This window comes from Coregonus clupeaformis, chromosome 21 (genome assembly GCF_020615455.1).
Source record: "Coregonus clupeaformis isolate EN_2021a chromosome 21, ASM2061545v1, whole genome shotgun sequence".
NCBI lineage: Eukaryota > Metazoa > Chordata > Actinopteri > Salmoniformes > Salmonidae > Coregonus > Coregonus clupeaformis.
Genome location: NC_059212.1, coordinates 55,184,332 through 55,203,273, shown reverse-complemented (window position 1 = coordinate 55,203,273; position 18,942 = coordinate 55,184,332). Strand labels below are relative to the sequence as shown.

General features: G+C 42.2%; 1 protein-coding gene across 1 annotated transcript; it reads left to right on the top strand.

Moving 5' to 3' along the window:
• The first annotated feature begins 1,161 nt into the window (after positions 1-1,161).
• On the top strand, positions 1,162-9,800 carry LOC121534466 (multimerin-2-like). The gene is made up of 4 exons (XM_041841059.1): positions 1,162-1,546; positions 9,026-9,109; positions 9,260-9,394; positions 9,517-9,800. The coding sequence occupies exons 1-4, from the start codon at positions 1,162-1,164 to the stop codon at positions 9,798-9,800; spliced, it is 888 nt and encodes a 295-aa protein (XP_041696993.1).
• The last annotated feature ends 9,142 nt before the right edge of the window (positions 9,801-18,942 follow it).

The following is an 18,942-nucleotide window of genomic DNA, read 5'->3' as shown; positions in this document are numbered from 1 at the left end:
TAATATACCTGGAAGACTAGTGAGCACTGTGTTGTGTAATAATGTACCTGGAAGACTAGTGAACACTGTGTTGTGTAATAATGTACCTGGAAGACTAATGAGCACTGTGTTGTGTAATAATGTACCTGGAAGACTAGTGAGCACTGTGTTGTGTAATAATGTACCTGGAAGACTAGTGAACACTGTGTTGTGTAATAATGTACCTGGAAGACTAATGAGCACTGTGTTGTGTAATAATGTACCTGGAAGACTAGTGAACACTGTGTTGTGTAATAATGTACCTGGAAGACTAATGAGCACTGTGTTGTGTAATAATGTACCTGGAAGACTAGTGAATACTGTGTTGTGTAATAATGTACCTGGAAGACTAATGAGCACTGTGTTGTGTAATAATGTACCTGGAAGACTAGTGAGCACTGTGTTGTGTAATAATGTACCTGGAAGACTAGTGAGCACTGTGTTGTGTAATAAACTACCTGGAAGACTAGTGAACACTGTGTTGTGTAATAATGTACCTGGAAGACTAGTGAGCACTGTGTTGTGTAATAAAGCATCAAAAGACAGGAAAGATAACTAATCATGTCATACACATTGTCTTTCTCTCTCTCTCACACACACACACACACACACACATTTCTGCACACGTGAGCACTGATACCTTCAACAAAAACGTGTAAACATTGCCAACATCCGTGAACAAAAGACAAAGGTCTTTCAGTTGTGGCTTGATGATACTGGATATCATGATATGAATTTTGCTGAGAGAGCACATTACTGTTTTACTTTGTTGATGAAAATATTTTATTGTAAATCATTCATTCACTTCCTAACCTAATGATTAGAATACTATATAATGAGGTAATAACCAATGAGACCAAAAGGTAAAGGTAATTATATTATAAACATGTTATTGACATTTAGACATTATTTGTTCTGTTTGCTGTGTCACATGGTTATTACAGGACCACAGAAATCAGATAAACGTAATCATGAGGTGAATCAGTTTGATTTACCACCTTGTTGTTAGGCTTCATATCTACACGTGTCTCAGTTATCACCAGGTCATAGTTTAAGAGGACTAGATATAAAGGGGACAACTGAGACTCCAAAATAACCGCAGAAATAACCACAAGAAGAGGAAATCATCATCCAGGAATGACAATGAAGAGTGTTGTATCTCTGCTGGTGTTGCTGCACTGCTGTCTGTCTGGGGCCCAGGTCCACAGAGATAGAGATGGAGTCAGTGGGAATGAGATCCAGCAGGTTGACTATGAGGACAGAGAGAGCAGAGGGAATGACATTCAGGCTGACAAACAGAGAGCTGAAGCTGCAGCCTCAACACACAGCCAGCAAACCTGCCAGCCTGACATCCACACTGTGCTGAGAGAGATGAGCAACATGATGGCGGAGCAGAGAGTTGAGCTGAGTCACACAAAGACTGAACTGGGAGCCATGGAGGCCCGACTGACAGCCAGTGAGAGCCAGGTGGAGGAATTGAAAGTCCAGCTGAAATCCAAAGTGGAGGAACTGACCAAGAGGAATGAAGGTAAATCAGAATAATCTCTTTCATAGCTGTTGTTATTACACAAAAGTCTAGGTACAGACCCAAAGTGTATTTTATACTAATTAAGATTACATCATGAGTCATTTAAAGTGCAATCGGAAAGTATTCAGACCCCTTCATTTTCCCCATATCTTGTTACATTACAGCTTTATTCTAAAATAGATTAAATAAAAACATTTCCTAATCAATCTACAGTACACACAATACCCAATAATGACAAAGCGAAAACAGGTTTTTATACATTTCTGCAAATTTAAATAAAACAAATAAAAACAGAAATAGCTTATTTGCATAATTATTCAGACACTTTGCTATCAATCAAATGTATTTATAAAGCCCTTTTTACATCAGCAGATGTCACAAAGTGCTATACAGAAACCCAGCCTAAAACCCCAAACAGCAAGCAATGCAGATGTAGAAGGTGGCCAGGAAAAACTCCCTAGAAAGGCAGGAACCTAGCTCTGAGGTGTGGCCAGTCCTCTTCTGGCTGTGCCGGGTGGAGATTATAAGAGTACATGGCCATTAAGGCCAGATTGTTCTTCAAGATGTTCAAACGTTCATCGATGACCAGAAGGGTCAAATAATAATCACAGTGGTTGTAGAGGGTGCAACAGGTCAGTACCTCAGGAGTAAATGTCAGTTGGCCTTTCATAGCCGAGCATTCAGAGGTCGAGACAGCAGGTGCGGCAGAGAGAAAGAGTCGAAAAACAGCAGGTCCGGGACAAGGTACCATGTACGGTGAACAGGTCAGGGTTCCAGAGCCGCAGGCAGAACAGTTGAAACTGGAGCAGCAGCACGACCGGGTGGACTGGGGACAGCCAGGAGTCATCAGGCCAGGTAGTCCTGAGGCATGATCCTAGGGCTCAGGTCCTCCGGGAGGGGATGGAGAGAGAGAGAATTAGAGAGAGCATACTTAAATTCACACAGCACATCAGATAAAACAGGAGAATTACACCAGATATAACAGACTGACCCTAGCCCCCCGGCACATAGACTACTGCAGCATAGACACTGGAGTATGAAAAATGTATGCACTCACTAACTGTAAGTCGCTCTGGATAAGAGCGTCTGCTAAATGACTAAAATGTAAAAAATGAGACGGGTGGGTCGGGGGGCACTGTGGCCCCGTCCGACAATACCCCCGGACAGGGCCAACCAGGCAGGATATAACCCCACCCACTTTGCCAAAGCACAAACCCCACACCACTAGAGCGATACCAACAGGCAACCAACTTACTACCATGAGACAAGGCTGAGTATAGCCCACTAAGATTTCCTCCACCGCACGAGCCCGAGGGGGCGCAAAACCGGACAGGAAGATCACGTCTGTGCCTCAACCCACTCAAGTGACACACCCCTCCTAGGGACATTATGGGAGAGCACTAGCAAGCCAGTGACTCAAACCTCGTAACAGGATCAGAGGCAGAGAATCCCAGTGGAGAGAGGGGAGCCGGCCAGGCAGAGACGGCAAGGGCGGTTTGTCGCTCCAGTGCCTTGCCGTTCGCCTTCGCACTCCTGGGACAGACTACACTCAATCATAGGACCTACTGAAGTGATGAGTCTTCAGTAAATACTTAAAGGTCGTGACCGAGTCTGCGTCTCTCACATGGATATGCAGACCATTCCATAAAAATGGAGCTCTATAGGAGAAAGCCCTGCCTCCAGCTGTTTGCTTAGAAATTCTAGGGAGAATAAGGAGGCCTGCGTCTTGTGACCGTAGCGTACGTGTAGGTATGTACGGCAGGACCAAATCAGAGAGACAGGTAGGAGCAAGTCCATTTAATGCTTTGTAGGTTAGCAGTAAAGCTTTGAAATCAGCCCAAGCCTTAACAGGAAGCCAGTGTAGAGAGGCTAGCACTGGAGTAATATTATCAACTTTTTTGGTTCCAGTCAAGATTCTAGCAGCCGTGTTTAGCACTAACTGAAGTTTATTTAGTGCTTTATCCGGGTAGCCGGAAAGTAGAGCATTGCAGTAGTCTAATCTAGAAATGACAAAAGCATGGATTAGCTTTTCAGCATCATTTTTTGACAAAACGTTTCTGATTTTTGAAATGTTACGAAGATGGAAAAAAGCTGTCCTCTAAATATTCTAGATATGTTAGTCAAAAGAGAGATCAGGGTCCAGAGTAACGCCAAGGTCCTTCACAGTTTTATTTGAAATGACCATCAAGATTTATTGCCAGATCTAACAGCAGATCTCTTTGTTTCTTGGGACCTAAAGTAGCATCTCTGTTTTGTCCGAGTTATGTCTGTAACACAGGCTTCCAGGGTAGGCAAATTCTGGTCTTCACCATGTTTCATCGAAATGTACAGCTGTGTGTTGTCCACATAGCAGTGAAAGTTGACATTGTGTTTCCGAATGACATCACCAAGAGGTAGAGTATATAGTGAAAACAACAGTGGTCCTAAAACGGAACCTTGAGGAACGTCGAAACTTACAATTGATTTGTCAGAGGACAAACCATCCACAAAGACGAACTGATATCTTTCCGACAGATAAGATCTAAACCAAGCAAGAACTTGTCCGTGTAGACCAATTGGGGTTTCTAATCTCTCCAAAATAATGCAGTGATCGATGGTGTCAAAAGCAGCACTAAGGTCTAGGAGCACGAGGACATATGCAGAGCCTTGGTCTGACGCCATTAAAAGGTCATTTACTACATTCACGAGTGCAGTCTCAGTGCTATGATGGGGTCTAAAACCAGACTGAAGCATTTCGTATACATTATTTGTCTTCAGGAATGCAGTGAGTTGCTGCGCAACAGCTTTTACTAACAATTTTTGAGAGGAATGGGAGATTCGATATAGGCCGATAGTTTTTTGCATTTTACGGATCAAGGTTTGGCTTTTTCAAGAGAGGCTTTATTACTGCCACTTTTAGTGAGTTTGGTACACATCCAGTGGATAGGGAGCCATTTATTTCAACATTGGAGGGCCAAGCACAGGAAGTAGCTCTTTCAGTAGTTTAGTTGGAATAGGGTCCAGTATACAGCTTGAGGGTTTAGAGGCCATGACTATTTTCATGAATGTCAAGAGATACAGGATTAAAAAACTTCAGTGTCTCCATTGATCCTAGGTCCTGGCAGTTCTGTGCAGACTCAGGACAATTGAGCTTTGGAGAAATATGCAGATTCAAAGAGGAGTGCGTAATTTGCTTTCTAATGATCATGATCTTTTCATCAAATAAGTTTATGAATTTATCAGTGCTGAAGTGAAAGCCACCGTCACTTTTAAGTTAGCTTTGCGATAGTATAAAAAAGAAATGTTGGATTGTTCTTATTCTCCTCCATTAGGTTGGAAAAATAGGATGATCGAGCAGCAGTGAGTGCTCGTCGATATTGCACGGTACTGTCTTTCCAAGCTAGTCGGAAGACTTTCAGATTGGCAGAGCGCCATTTCTGTTCCAATTTTATGGAAGCTTGCTTCAGGGCTCGGGTATTTTCTGTATACCAGGGAGTACATTTCTTGTGACAAATGTTTTTAGTTTTTAGGGGTGCGACTGCATCTAGGGTATTACGCAAGGTTAAATTTAGATCCTCAGTTAGGTGGCTAACTGATTTTTGAACTCCGACGTTCTTGGGTAGGTGGAGGGAGTCTGGAAGGGCATCTAGGAATCTTTGGGTTGTCCGAGAATTTATTGCACAGATTTGATGATCCTTGGTTGAGGTCTGATTAGATTATTTGTTGTGATTGCAATCAGAATAAGATGGTGGTCTGAGAGTCCAGGATTATGAGGAAAAACATTTTGATCCACAATATTTATTCCACGGGACAAAACTAGATCCAGGGTATGACTGTGGCAATGAGTAGGTCCTGAGACATGTTGGACAAAACCCACTAAGTCGATGATGGCTCAGAAAGCCTTTTGGAGTGGGTCTGTGGACTTTTCCATGTTAATATTAAAGCTTGAGCCATGTTTCAGTCAGGGCAATCACATCAAGATTATGATCAGTGATTCGTTCATTGACTATGACTTCTTTGGAAGTGAGGGATCTAACATTAAGTAGCCCTATTTGAAGATGTGAGATATCACAATCTCTTTCAATAATGACAGGAATAGAGGAGGTCTTTATTCCAGTGAGATTGCTAAGGCGAACACCGCCATGTTTAGTTTTGTTCAACCTAGATCGAGGCACAAACACGCTCTATTAGACTCGAAATTGAGCTCAGATGCATCTTGTTACCATTGATAATCCTTGAGATATTTCTACAACTTGATTGGAGTCCAACTGTGGTAAATTAAATTGATTGGACATGATTTGGAAAAGCACACACCTGTCTATACAGTATTCAGACCACTTGATTTATTCAACATTTTGTTACGTTACAGCTTTATTTTAAAATGGATTTAAGAAAAATATGTACTCATTAATCTACACACAATACCCCATATTGACAAAGCGAAAACCGGTTTGTCAATCTTTAAGATGTTTCTAAAACTTGATTGGAGTCCACATGTGGTACATTCAATTGATTGGACATCATTTGGAAAGGCACACACTTTCTATATAAGGTCCCACAGTCGACAGTGTATGTCAGAGCAAAAACCAAGCCATAAGGTCGGTGGAATTGTCCGTAGAGCTCCGAGACAGGATTGTGTCGAGGCACATATCTGAGGAAGGGTACCAAAAACCTTCTGCAGCATTGAAGGTCCCCAAGAACACAGTGGCCTCCATTTTTCTTAAATGGAAGAAGTTTGGAACCACCAAGACTCTTCCTAGAGCTGGCACTGAGCAGTCGGGGGAGAAGGGCCTTGGTCAGGCATGTGACCAAGAACCTGATGATCACTCTGACAGAGCTCTAAAGTTCCTCTGTGGAGATGGGAGAATCTTCCAGAAGGACTACCATCTCTGCAGCACTCCACCAATCAGGCCTTTATGGTAGAGTGACCAGACGGAAGCCACTCCTCAATAAAAGGCAAATGACAGCCCGCTTGGAGTTTGCCGAAATGCACCTAAAGACTCTCAGACCATGAGAAACAAGATTATCTGGTCTGATGAAACCAAGATTGAACTCTTTGGCCTGAATGCCAAGCATCACGTCTGGAGGAAACCAGGCACCGCTCATCACCTGGCCAATACCATCTCTACGGTGAAGCATGGTGGTGGCAGCAGCATCATGCTCTGGGGATGTTTTCAATGGCAGGAAAGGGAAGACTAGTCAGGATCGAGGGAAAGATGAACAGAGCAAAGTACAGAGAAACTCTTGATGAAAACCTGCTCCAGAGCACTCAGGACCTCAGACTGGGGTGAAGGTTCACCTTCCAACAGGATAACGACCCTAAGCACACAGCCAAGACAACGCAGAGGTGGCTTCGGGACAAGTCTCTGAATGTCCTTGAGTGGCCCAGCCGGAGCCTGGACTTGAACCCCATCGAACATCTCTGGAGAGACCTGAAAATAGCTGTGCAGCAACGTTCCCCATCCAACCTGGCAGAACTCGAGAGGATCTGCAGAGAAGAATTGGAGAAACTCCCCAAATACAGGTGAACCAACCGTGTACCATCATACCCAAGAAGACTCAAGGCTGTAATAACTGCCAAAGGTGCTTCAGAAAACACTTATGTACAGTGGCTTGCGAAAGTATTCACCCCCCTTGGCATTTTTCCTATTTTGTTGCCTTACAACCTGGAATTAAAATGGATTTGTTGGGGGTTTGTATCATTTGATTTACACAACATGCCTACCACTTTGAAGATGCAAAATATTTTTGGGGGTGAAACAAACAAAAATAAGACAAGAAAACAGAAAACTTGAGCGTGCATAACTATTCACCCCCCCCAAAGTTAATACTTTGTTGAGCCTCCTTTTGCAGCAATTACAGCTGCAAGTCTCTTGGTGTATGTCTCTATAAGCTTGGCACATCTAGCCACTGGGAATTTTGCCCATTCTTCAAGGCAAAACTGCTCCAGCTCCTTCAAATTGGATGGGTTCCTTTGGTGTACCGCAATCTTTGTCATACCACAGATTCTCAATTGGATTGAGGTCTGGGCTTTGACTATGCCATTCCAAGACATTTAAATGTTTCCCCTTAAACCACTCGAGTGTTGCTTTAGCAGTATGCTTAGGGTCATTGTCCTGCTGGAAGAGGAACCTCCATCCCAGTCTCAAATCTCTGAAAGACTGAAACAGGTTTCCCTCAAGAATTTTCCTGCATTTAGCGCCATTCATCATTCCTTCAATTCTGACCAGTTTTCCAGTCCCTGCCAATGAAAAACATCCCCACAGCATGATGCTGCCACCACCATGCTTCACTGTGGGGATGGTGTTCTCGGGGTGATGAGAGGTGTTGGGTTTGCGCCAGATATAGCGTTTTCCTTGATGGCCAAAAAGCTCATTTTTAGTCTCATCTGACCAGAGTACCTTCTTCCATATGTTTGGGGAAGCTCCCACATGCCTTTTGGCGAACACCAAACGTGTTTGCTTCTTTTTTTCTTAAAGCAATGGCTTTTTTCAGGCAATTCTTCCGTAAAGCCCTGCTCTGTGGAGTGTACGGCTTAAAGTGGTCCTATGGACAGATACTCCAATCTGTGCTGTGGAGCTTTGCAGCTCCTTCAGGGTTATCTTTGGTCTCTTTGTTGCCTGTCTGATTAATGCCCTCCTTGCCTGGTCTGTGAGTTTTGGTGGGCGGCCCTCTCTTGGCAGGTTTGTTGTGGTGCCATATTCTTTCAATTTTTTTATATGGATTTAATGGTGCTCTGTGGGATGTTCAAAGTTTCAGATATTTTTTTATAACCCAACCCTGATCTGTACTTCTCCACAACTTTGTCCCTGACCTGTTTGGAGAGCTCCTTGGTCTTCATGGTGCCGCTTGCTTGGTGGTGCCCCTTGCTTAGTGGTGTTGCAGACTCTGGGGCCTTTCAGAACAGGTGTATATATACTGAGATCATGTGACAGATCATGTGACACTTAGATTGCACACAGGTGGACTTTATGTAACTAATTATGTGACTTCTGAAGGTAATTGGTTGCACCAGATCTCATTTAGGGGCTTCATAGCAAAGGGGGGTGAATACGTATTTTCGCACCCCTTTTCCGTGATTCATGTCTTAGAATTTTTTGAAACAAGTTATTGTTTTCATTTCACTTCACCAATTTGGACTATTTTGTGTATGTCCATTACATGAAATCCAAATAAAAATCCATTTAAATTACAGATTGTAATGCAACAAAATAGGAAAAACGCCAACGGGGTTCAACACTTTTGCAAGGCACTGTAAATGTCATATTTCAGTTTTTTTCTTATTTTATGAATTTGGTAACATTTCCAAAAAACGGTTTTTGCCTTGTCATTATGGGGTATTGTGTGGAAATTGATGAGGACAAATAACTATTTAATCCATTTCAGAATAAGTCTGTAACGTAACAAAATGTGGAAAAAGTGAAGGGGTATGAATACTTTCCGAATGCACTATATACTAAATCTCACTGACTTGTTTATTGTTCATGCATCTGATTTCAGCACAAGCAGTGAAACTAATCTCCATGGAGACTCGTTCTAACATCACTGAGAGCCATGTTGAAGTTCTGAAGAGAAACAGTCAAGGTAATGGAAGGAAAATTAAGTATGAGTTTTGACAGTATTTCTTTTTTTTTAATGGTCTGAATGACTGACTTTATTGTTGATAACATGTCTAATCTACACCAACTAGTGTCCAGTTAGATAAAGTAGTGTTGACACATCTCTATCCCACAGACAGGAAGGTGGCTTTCTCAGCCTCACTGGCAGCACCTGGTCAACACGGAAACACTGGACCCTTCAACACTGGAATCACCCTGGTCTACAGAAATATCTACTCAAACATTGGCAATGCTTATAACCCCACTACAGGTACACCATATTCATATCATCAGTATTTAAAAGTCTGTGTGAAAAACATAGTTATTAATAATCATCTGTCCTCATATCATGTCTGATGGCTGTTTCTATGTGAATGTTGTGTTCTGATACAGGGATCTTTACAGCACCAGTGAGAGGACTCTACCTGTTCAGGTTTTACATCTATGGAGGGGGTGATAGTTCAGTTCCTACAACTGCAGCCTTGCATAAGAATGGACATCTAATAGCTAGTGCATATGCTGTCCAAGCTAGTGGTGGCATTAGTTCCTCCAATGGAGTGTCAGTGGTGCTGGAGGTAGGAGATGTGGTCTACATGCATCTCTGGGCTGGGAGAAAGATATATGATGTTACAAATCGCGTCAGCACCTTCAGTGGTCATCTGCTCTTCACTATGTAAGAGGGTTGGTAAAACTATCTGATGGGGTGTGTTGTCTTTGTCATGTTAATATTAGGTAACACTTTACTTGACACCCAGAGTCATGACACGGTCATAATCATGTCAATGTGTCATAACATCTGACAACTTGTCATAACCTGTTATAATATGGTTGTAACACTGTCATGACACATATATATTGAGACCTGTTGTAACATATTATTATTATTATGGCTGGTTATGACACCTACAGTGGGGAGAACAAGTATTTGATACACTGCCGATTTTGCAGGTTTTCCTACTTACAAAGCATGTAGAGGTCTGTCATTTTTATCATAGGTACACTTCAACTGTGAGAGACGGAATCTAAAACAAAAATCCAAAAAAGCACATTGTATGATTTTTAAGTAATTAATCTGCATTTTATTGCATGACATAAGTATTTGATCACCTACCAACCAGTAAGAATTCCGGCTCTCACAGACCTGTTAGTTTTTCTTTAAGAAGCCCTCCTGTTCTCCACTCATTACCTGTATTAACTGCACCTGTTTGAACTCGTTACCTGTATAAAAGACACCTGTCCACACACTCAATCAAACAGACTCCAACCTCTCCACAATGGCCAAGACCAGAGAGCTATGTAAGGACATCAGGGATAAAATTGTAGACCTGCACAAGGCTGGGATGGGCTACAGGACAATAGGCAAGCAGCTTGGTGAGAAGGCAACAACTGTTGGCGCAATTATTAGAAAATGAAAGAAGTTCAAGATGACGGTCAATCACCTTCGGTCTGGGGCTCCATGCAAGATCTCACCTCGTGGGGCATCAATGATCATGAGGAAGGTGAGGGATCAGCCCAGAACTACACGGCAGGACCTGGTCAATGACCTGAAGAGAGCTGGGACCACAGTCTCAAAGAAAACCATTAGTAACACACTACGCCGTCATGGATTAAAATCCTGCAGCGCACGCAAGGTCCCCCTGCTCAAGCCAGCGCATGTCCAGGCCCGTCTGAAGTTTGCCAATGACCATCTGGATGATCCAGAGGAGGAATGGGAGAAGGTCATGTGGTCTGATGAGACAAAAATAGAGCTTTTTGGTCTAAACTCCACTCGCCGTGTTTGGAGGAAGAAGAAGGATGAGTACAACCCCAGCGACAGCCCCGAAACCTGAAGGTCTGTATGGAGGAGTGGGCCAAAATCCCTGCTGCAGTGTGTGCAAACCTGGTCAAGACCTACAGGACACGTATGGAAGACTAGTGAACACTGTGTTGTGTAATAATGTACCTGGAAGACTAGTGAGCACTGTGTTGTGTAATAAACTACCTGGAAGACTAGTGAACACTGTGTTGTATAATAATGTACCTGGAAGACTAGTGAACACTGTGTTGTGTAATAATGTACCTGGAAGACTAGTGAACACTGTGTTGTGTAATAATGTACCTGGAAGACTAGTGAGCACTGTGTTGTGTAATAAGGTACCTGGAAGACTAGTGAGCACTGTGTTGTGTAATAAGTACCTGGAAGACTAGTGAACACTGTGTTGTGTAATAATGTACCTGGAAGACTAGTGAACACTGTGTTGTGTAATAATGTACCTGGAAGACTAGTGAGCACTGTGTTGTGTAATAAGGTACCTGGAAGACTAGTGAGCACTGTGTTGTGTAATAAGTACCTGGAAGACTAGTGAACACTGTGTTGTGTAATAAACTACCTGGAAGACTAGTGAACACTGTGTTGTGTAATAATGTACCTGGAAGACTAGTGAACACTGTGTTGTGTAATAATGTACCTGGAAGACTAGTGAACACTGTGTTGTGTAATAATGTACCTGGAAGACTAGTGAGCACTGTGTTGTGTAATAATGTACCTGGAAGACTAGTGAACACTGTGTTGTGTAATAATGTACCTGGAAGACTAGTGAACACTGTGTTGTGTAATAATGTACCTGGAAGACTAGTGAGCACTGTGTTGTTTAATAAAGCATCAAAAGACAGGAAAGATAACTAATCATGTCATACACATTGTCTTTCTCTCTCTCTCTCTCTCACACACACACACACAAACATTTCTGCACACGTGAGCACTGATACCTTCAACAAAAACATGTAAACATTGCCAACATCCGTGAACACAAGACAAAGGTCTTTCAGTTGTGGCTTGATGATACTGGATATCATGATATGAGTTTTGCTGAGTGAGCACATTACTGTTTTACTTTGTTGATGAAAATATTTTATTGTAAATCATTCATTTACTTACAAACCTAATGATTAGAATACTATATTATGAGGTAATAACCAATGAGACCAAAGGGCAAAGGTAATTATATTATAAACCTGGGATTGACATCTTCATTCTGTTTGCTGTCACGTGGTTATTACAGGACCACAGAAATCAGATAAAAGTAATCATGAGGTGAATCAGTTTGATTTACCACCTTGTTGTTAGGCTTCATATCTACACGTGTCTCAGTTATCACCAGGTCATAGTTTAAGAGGACTAGATATAAAGGGGACAACTGAGACTCCAAAATAACCGCAGAAATAACCACAAGAAGAGGAAATCATCATCCAGGAATGACAATGAAGAGTGTTGTATCTCTGCTGGTGTTGCTGCACTGCTGTCTGTCTGGGGCCCAGGTCCACAGAGATAGAGATGGAGTCAGTGTGAATGAGATCCTATAGCCTAACCTAGGCCTACTGACGTTTTAGCTGAGAGAGGGATTCACTCCCTCCTCTCTACATTCTCTTCCTCTGTTTCCGCTGCCAAAGCCACTTTCTACCACTCTGAATTTCAAGCCTCTGCCTCTAACCCTAGGAAGCTCTTTGCCACCTTCTCCTCCCTGCTGTTTATTTATTTATTTTATTTATTTAACCTTTATTTAACTAGGCAAGTCAGTTAAGAACAAATTATTATTTACAATGACGGCCTACATGTAAAGCCCCCCCCCCCGGCCAAACCTTCCTTATTTAGTCCAAATGATTAGGCCTATGTCCTTTGGGGGATGTATTTGTAGGCTGGGCAATTGATTTTATTTACTTCATTTGTCCCTCTCTTTTTTAATGTGGTCAGGACGGGGGCTACACTGTCACTTACTTAAGGCTGGGCGGAGAGGATGAGGCATTTTTTTCTCTCTCTATCTCTTTCGGGAGACGTTGTGCGTTGCGAACTGTACCTGTTTTTCAGGAACACAGAATTGTGGCTGAGCGTGGGGTTAACAGATCCAACGGGACATGTCGAGTTGTTTGGGAACTCAACTGGGGTGTTCAGAGATTGTTATTTTATGTACACCGTTAATTTTTCTTTTATGTGATCGCAGCTGTAACTACAATCCACCTGTACCCAGAGATGACTTGCACTAGAGTTCGATTACTGTTCGATGACGTTGACTAGTACCTTAAATCTACTGACATGGAACTGCCATGGGCTAGGTCATGCAATAAAATGGAAAAAGGTACTATGTGCTCTCAAAAAGGAAAAAGCAGACATTGGATAATTGGAAGAGACACACCTCTGTGATGCCGAACATGCTCAACTCCGCAGAGCTTGGGTGGGACAGGTGTATCCAACAGTAGAGGCACAGCCATAAGCATGTTCCATTCATAATTGATGAAGACATACAGTGGGGAGAACAAGTATTTGATACACTGCCGATTTTGCAAGTTTTCCTACTTACAAAGCATGTAGAGGCCCGTCATTTTTTATCATAGGTACACTTCAACTGTGAGAGACAGAATCTAAAACAAAAATCCAGAAAATCACATTGTATGATTTTTAAGTAATTAATTTGCATTTTATTGCATGACTTAAGTATTTGATACATCAGAAAAGCAGAACTTAATATTTGGTACAGAAGCCTTTGTTTGCAATTACAGAGATCATACGTTTCCTGTAGGTCCTGACCAGGTTTGCACACACTGCGGCAGGGATTTTGGCCCACTCCTCCATACAGACCTTCTCCAGATACTTCAGGTTTCGGGGCTGTCGCTGGGCAATACGGACGTTCAGCTCCCTCCAAAGATTTTCTATTGGGTTCAGGTCTGGAGACTGGCTAGGCCACTCCAGGACCTTGAGATGCTTCTTACGGAGCCACTCCTTAGTTGCCCTGGCTGTGTGTTTCGGGTCGTTGTCATGCTGGAAGACCCAGCCACGACCCATCTTCAATGCTCTTACTGAGGGAAGGAGGTTGTTGGCCAAGATCTCGCGATACATGGCCCCATCCATCCTCCCCTCAATACGGTGCAGTCGTCCTGTCCCCTTTGCAGAAAAGTATCCCCAAAGAATGATGTTTCCACCTCCATGCTTCACGGTTGGGATGGTGTTCTTGGGGTTGTCCTTCTTCTTCCTCCTAACATGGCGAGTGGAGTTTAGACCAAAAAGCTCTATTTTTGTCTCATCAGACCACATTACCTTCTCCCATTCCTCCTCTGGATCATCCAGATGGTCATTGGCAAACTTCAGACGGGCCTGGACATGCACTGGCTTGAGCAGGGGGACCTTGCGTGCGCTGCAGGATTTTAATCCATGACGGCGTAGTGTGTTACTAATGGTTTTCTTTGAGACTGTGGTCCCAGCTCTCTTCAGGTCATTGACCAGGTCCTGCCGTGTAGTTCTGGGCTGATCCCTCACCTTCCTCATGATCATTGATGCCCCCGAGGTGAGATCTTGCATGGAGCCCCGGACCGAGGGTGATTGACCGTCATCTTGAACTTCTTCAATTTTCTAATAATTGCGCCAACAGTTGTTGCCTTCTCACCAAGCTGCTTGCCTATTGTCCTGTAGCCCATCCCAGCCTTGTGCAGGTCTACAATTTTATCCCTGATGTCCTTACACAGCTCTCTGGTCTTGGCCATTGTGGAGAGGTTGGAGTCTGTTTGATTGAGTGTGTGGACAGGTGTCTTTTATACAGGTAACGAGTTCAAACAGGTGCAGTTAATACAGGTAATGAGTGGAGAACAGGAGGGCTTCTTAAAGAAAAACTAACAGGTCTGTGAGAGCCGGAATTCTTACTGGTTGGTAGGTGATAAAATACTTATGTCATGCAATAAAATGCAAATGAATTACTTAAAAATCATACAGTGTGATTTTCTGGATTTTTGTTTTAGATTCCGTCTCTCACAGTTGAAGTGTACCTATGATAAAAATTACAGACCTCTACATGCTTTGTAAGTAGGAAAACCTGCAAAATCGGCAGTGTATCAAATACTTGTTCTCCCCACTGTATCTGATCAAGAGGGGAGATTTATTCTGATAACTGGGTCACAGTAACTTGTTGCCCATACAATCTTAAATATATATGCCCCTAACACAGATACTCCTGCTTTCAATGTCAAAAATGATAACCCTGTTCAATGAGCATTGCTTCCTTTGGAGTGCTGGCTGGAGATTTTAATTGTACCCTCAACTCAACTCTGGACAAATCATCTCAAGTCCCCACCACAAACCCTTGTTCGGCAAAGATGTTGAACTCTCTTACTAAAGAGATGGGACTTATCGATATCTGGAGAGAGACTAATAGCTCATCTATGGACTATACATACCACTCCAATGTCCATAACACCTACTCTCGTATGGATTACATTTTCATGAATTCTGCCACTTGTACAATCGGACCGATAGCACTTTCAGATCACGCCTTTGTCCGCCTCCGCTTTGACCTCTGTAAAAACATCCAGAGGTCAAAGAGCTGGAAATTCAACACCTCCATGTTATCAAACGAAGCATTCCATACATTGGTTACTCCATGGATAGACAACTACACACAAGACAACAAAGACTATCCTGTTTCTCAGGCCACAATGTGGGACGCTGCCAAAGCCACACTAAGAGGTCATCTAATTGCATATGCTTCCTCTAAGAAAAAAGCAATGGAAGCACACTGGTTAGATCTTGAGAGGGAGCCGGAACGCTGCGAAAAAGTACATAAACAATCCCCAGACAGCGCCTCCTGGAGTCAACTTTTTACTAAACAGAAATACCATGAGTATAGCAATAGGCCTAGCAGATTGTCTTGCATACCAATTTATCAAAGAGCAGTCAGAGAGTTCAATCATGACCATCCGAACAGCAGATGACGAGGTCACATATGATCCAAATAAGATACATTTAACTTTTCATGATATTTACTGCAAATTATAAACTTCAGAGTGAAAACATACGGATGCAGAACTCCATTCCTTCCTAGAAGGAATCTCGCTACCAAAACTATCAGAGACCGATCAATAAGATCTCAACTCCCCCTTCACTCCTGAGGAGGTCCTAGAGGCAATTATCTCCATGCCACCTAACAAGTCCCCAGGGACAGACGGATTTCCCAGAGAGTTCTACAAAGCTTTTTGGCCCCAGTTTAGCCCTATTTTCATGCCAATGCTGGATGGTTTTTGTAAAAACGGAGCTCTCCCAGATTCTATGTACACAGCCCACATTACAGTGTTGCTAAAAAAAGACAAGGACCCTCTATCCTGCGCGTCCTTCCGGCCCATAAGCTTGTTGGATTTCGACTACAAAATAATTACCAAATTGCTTGCCAAAAGACTAAACGCTCTTCTTCCCAAAATAATAAAAGCGGACCAAACTGGAGTTATTATTGACAGGTACTCTTCTGATAATATTCGCCGTCTTTTTGATATCATAGATCAAGTAAACTCACAGAAGACTCCTGTCCTACTGGCTTCACTGGATGCTGAGAAGGCGTTCGACAGGATGGAGTCGAGCTTTCTGTTCTCAGTCTTAGAAAAGTTAAATATGGGCCCAAACTTTATTAAATGGATTAAGTCCCTATAGTCTCATCCAAATGCCATGGTAACTACTAACGGTCTGAATTCTGACAGATTCCCTTTGGGATGTGGCACAAGACAAGGATGCTTGCAGTCCCCCCCTGCTCTACTTGTTGAGGGCGGAGTTGATAAGGAGCAATCCAAGTATTATGGGTCTTTCTGCAGGCGGCCTTCAGCACAAGATTTCGCTCTACACGGATAATGTCTTGCTCTACCTATCCAACCCTGAGAAATCCCTCCCTCCCATTTTAGACACAATTGCTCAGTATGGCAAGTTTTCAGGATATATAAGATACATTTTAACAAATCCATTGTTTGCCCTCAATCTTACACTCACCAGCTCTATGAAGACACTCTGCCCGTTCCAATGGAAGACACAGGGGTTTCAATCCTGTGGTTCATTGCCCCTAAGCTCAATTATATTAATGAATACCTTTAGTGAAGTGGGGAACATACCCAAAACCTTTGTGATTTACAGCACCCTACTAGCATGGAAGGACTGTAAGACATACCTTGGCATTTCTTCCCAGATATGCTCTCACTCGCCTATAGTGTGCAACCCAGACTCGCCAAAAAACCCTGAGTGATGCCAACTTTAATCTTTGGCATACTCTAGGGATCAGGACCTTTTCAGACCTGTTTCATCAGAACATAACTACACTGAAATCCTTTCAAGAGCTCTGCAGTGAATTCAATGTGCCAAGATCCATTTAAAAAAAGACATATCTTCAAATTAGACACGTAATTTCCTTATTAAATTCCAAGGGGAGGTTTAGAGCTCAGCTGAATGAAGTTGAGACCCATTCTTGCTACAGCACAATCCATCAAAGGCAACATCTCCTATATCTATAGACTCCTTTCTGAGAATGTGGGCTCCTCCTTTACTCCGTTGAAAATAATCTGGTAAGGACTTTTGTCTGAGTTATGGGCAGATGTTTGCGACAGGGTATACTGCTCTACTAATGTAAAAATGAAAGAATCTAATTACAAATGTTTGTACAAATTATATTACACCCCAGTGAGACTCCATAGAATGAATACAGACATTTCTCCTGATTGTAAAAGATGTACCTCTGAAAGCGGAACCTATATGCATATATTTTGCCAATCTATACATACTGCTGCACACAAAATACTAGATGTACAGTTTGATATGAACCAGTGTCTCTAGGTTCTTAATGCCCAGCAGGACTTTGTTCTTGATCCAGACAGAAAACATTTGTTTATTACCATCACATACTTTGCTAAAAAAATGTATTCTCCTACTGTGGGCTTCTAATTCTTCTCCTACATTTAAAATGTGGATTGACCAGATTGTTGACTTTCTTCCTCTTGAAAAGCTGACCTATGACCTCCGCAAGAGACAGCCCAGGTTTGATAGACTCCGGTCTCCACTACTCAACTATATTTCAAATTGGACAGAGTGAATGGGGTGATTAGGGACTTTGGTGTATATACATGATGTGTAAGGTGCTGTAAAAACGAATGATTTGCTTGTTGTCTCAGCTAAAGCTGGAAATAGCTAGCATGATCACAGATAGTGCTGCTGCAAATGTGTTGTTTGTTTTGTTTTATATTTTTTTTATTCTATTATCTATGTCTGTGAATGTGGAATGTGTTTTGTTTGTTGATTGGAAAAACAAAAAAAATTAATAAAACGTAAAAATAAAAAAATAAAAATACATGGCATATCTCAGTGTTGAAATTAGTTAAATTATAACAAATGACATACTCAGGATGAAAATGTAAATGTCTTGTAAATATTATACTGTACAGTGTGATGTCTTTAATCAATGTAAATAAAACATTTTCCACTTCCTACATATATTTTCTACTGTACTTTGAAGACTAGTAAACACTGTGTTGAGTATTGTGAAATAAAGTGTTTATCCCCCCCAAAAAATTATGACTCAAAGTTTCATTTCAGACTAACACTAACATGCGCGCGCACACACACACACACACACACTGTGATTACTGTTCACACGGGGGCAGAATGACTGACTACTAAATCCGTCAACCACCATTCATGCACACAAGGCAAAGGTCTTTCAGGTGGGGCTTGTTGATACTCTATATGACTTATTGCTGAGAGAGCACATTTCTAATTTACAGTGGGGAAAAAAAGTATTTAGTCAGCCACCAATTGTGCAAGTTCTTCCACTTAAAAAGATGAGAGAGGCCTGTAATTTTCATCATAGGTACACGTCAACTATGACAGACAAAATGAGGAAAAAAAATCCAGAAAATCACATTGTAGGATTTTTAATGAATTTATTTGCAAATTATGGTGGAAAATAAGTATTTGGTCACCTACAAACAAGCAAGATTTCTGGCTCTCACAGACCTGTAACTTCTTCTTTAAGAGGCTCCTCTGTCCTCCAC

Excerpts from the sequence above, each read along its gene's own strand:
- LOC121534466 (XM_041841059.1), top strand. The coding sequence starts at position 1,162 with ATGAAGAGTGTTGTATCTCTGCTGGTGTTGCTGCACTGCTGTCTGTCT. Across the intron at positions 1,547-9,025 it reads ACTGACCAAGAGGAATGAAG|CACAAGCAGTGAAACTAATC; the intron begins GTAAATCAGAAT and ends ATCTGATTTCAG. Across the intron at positions 9,110-9,259 it reads TCTGAAGAGAAACAGTCAAG|ACAGGAAGGTGGCTTTCTCA; the intron begins GTAATGGAAGGA and ends TCTATCCCACAG.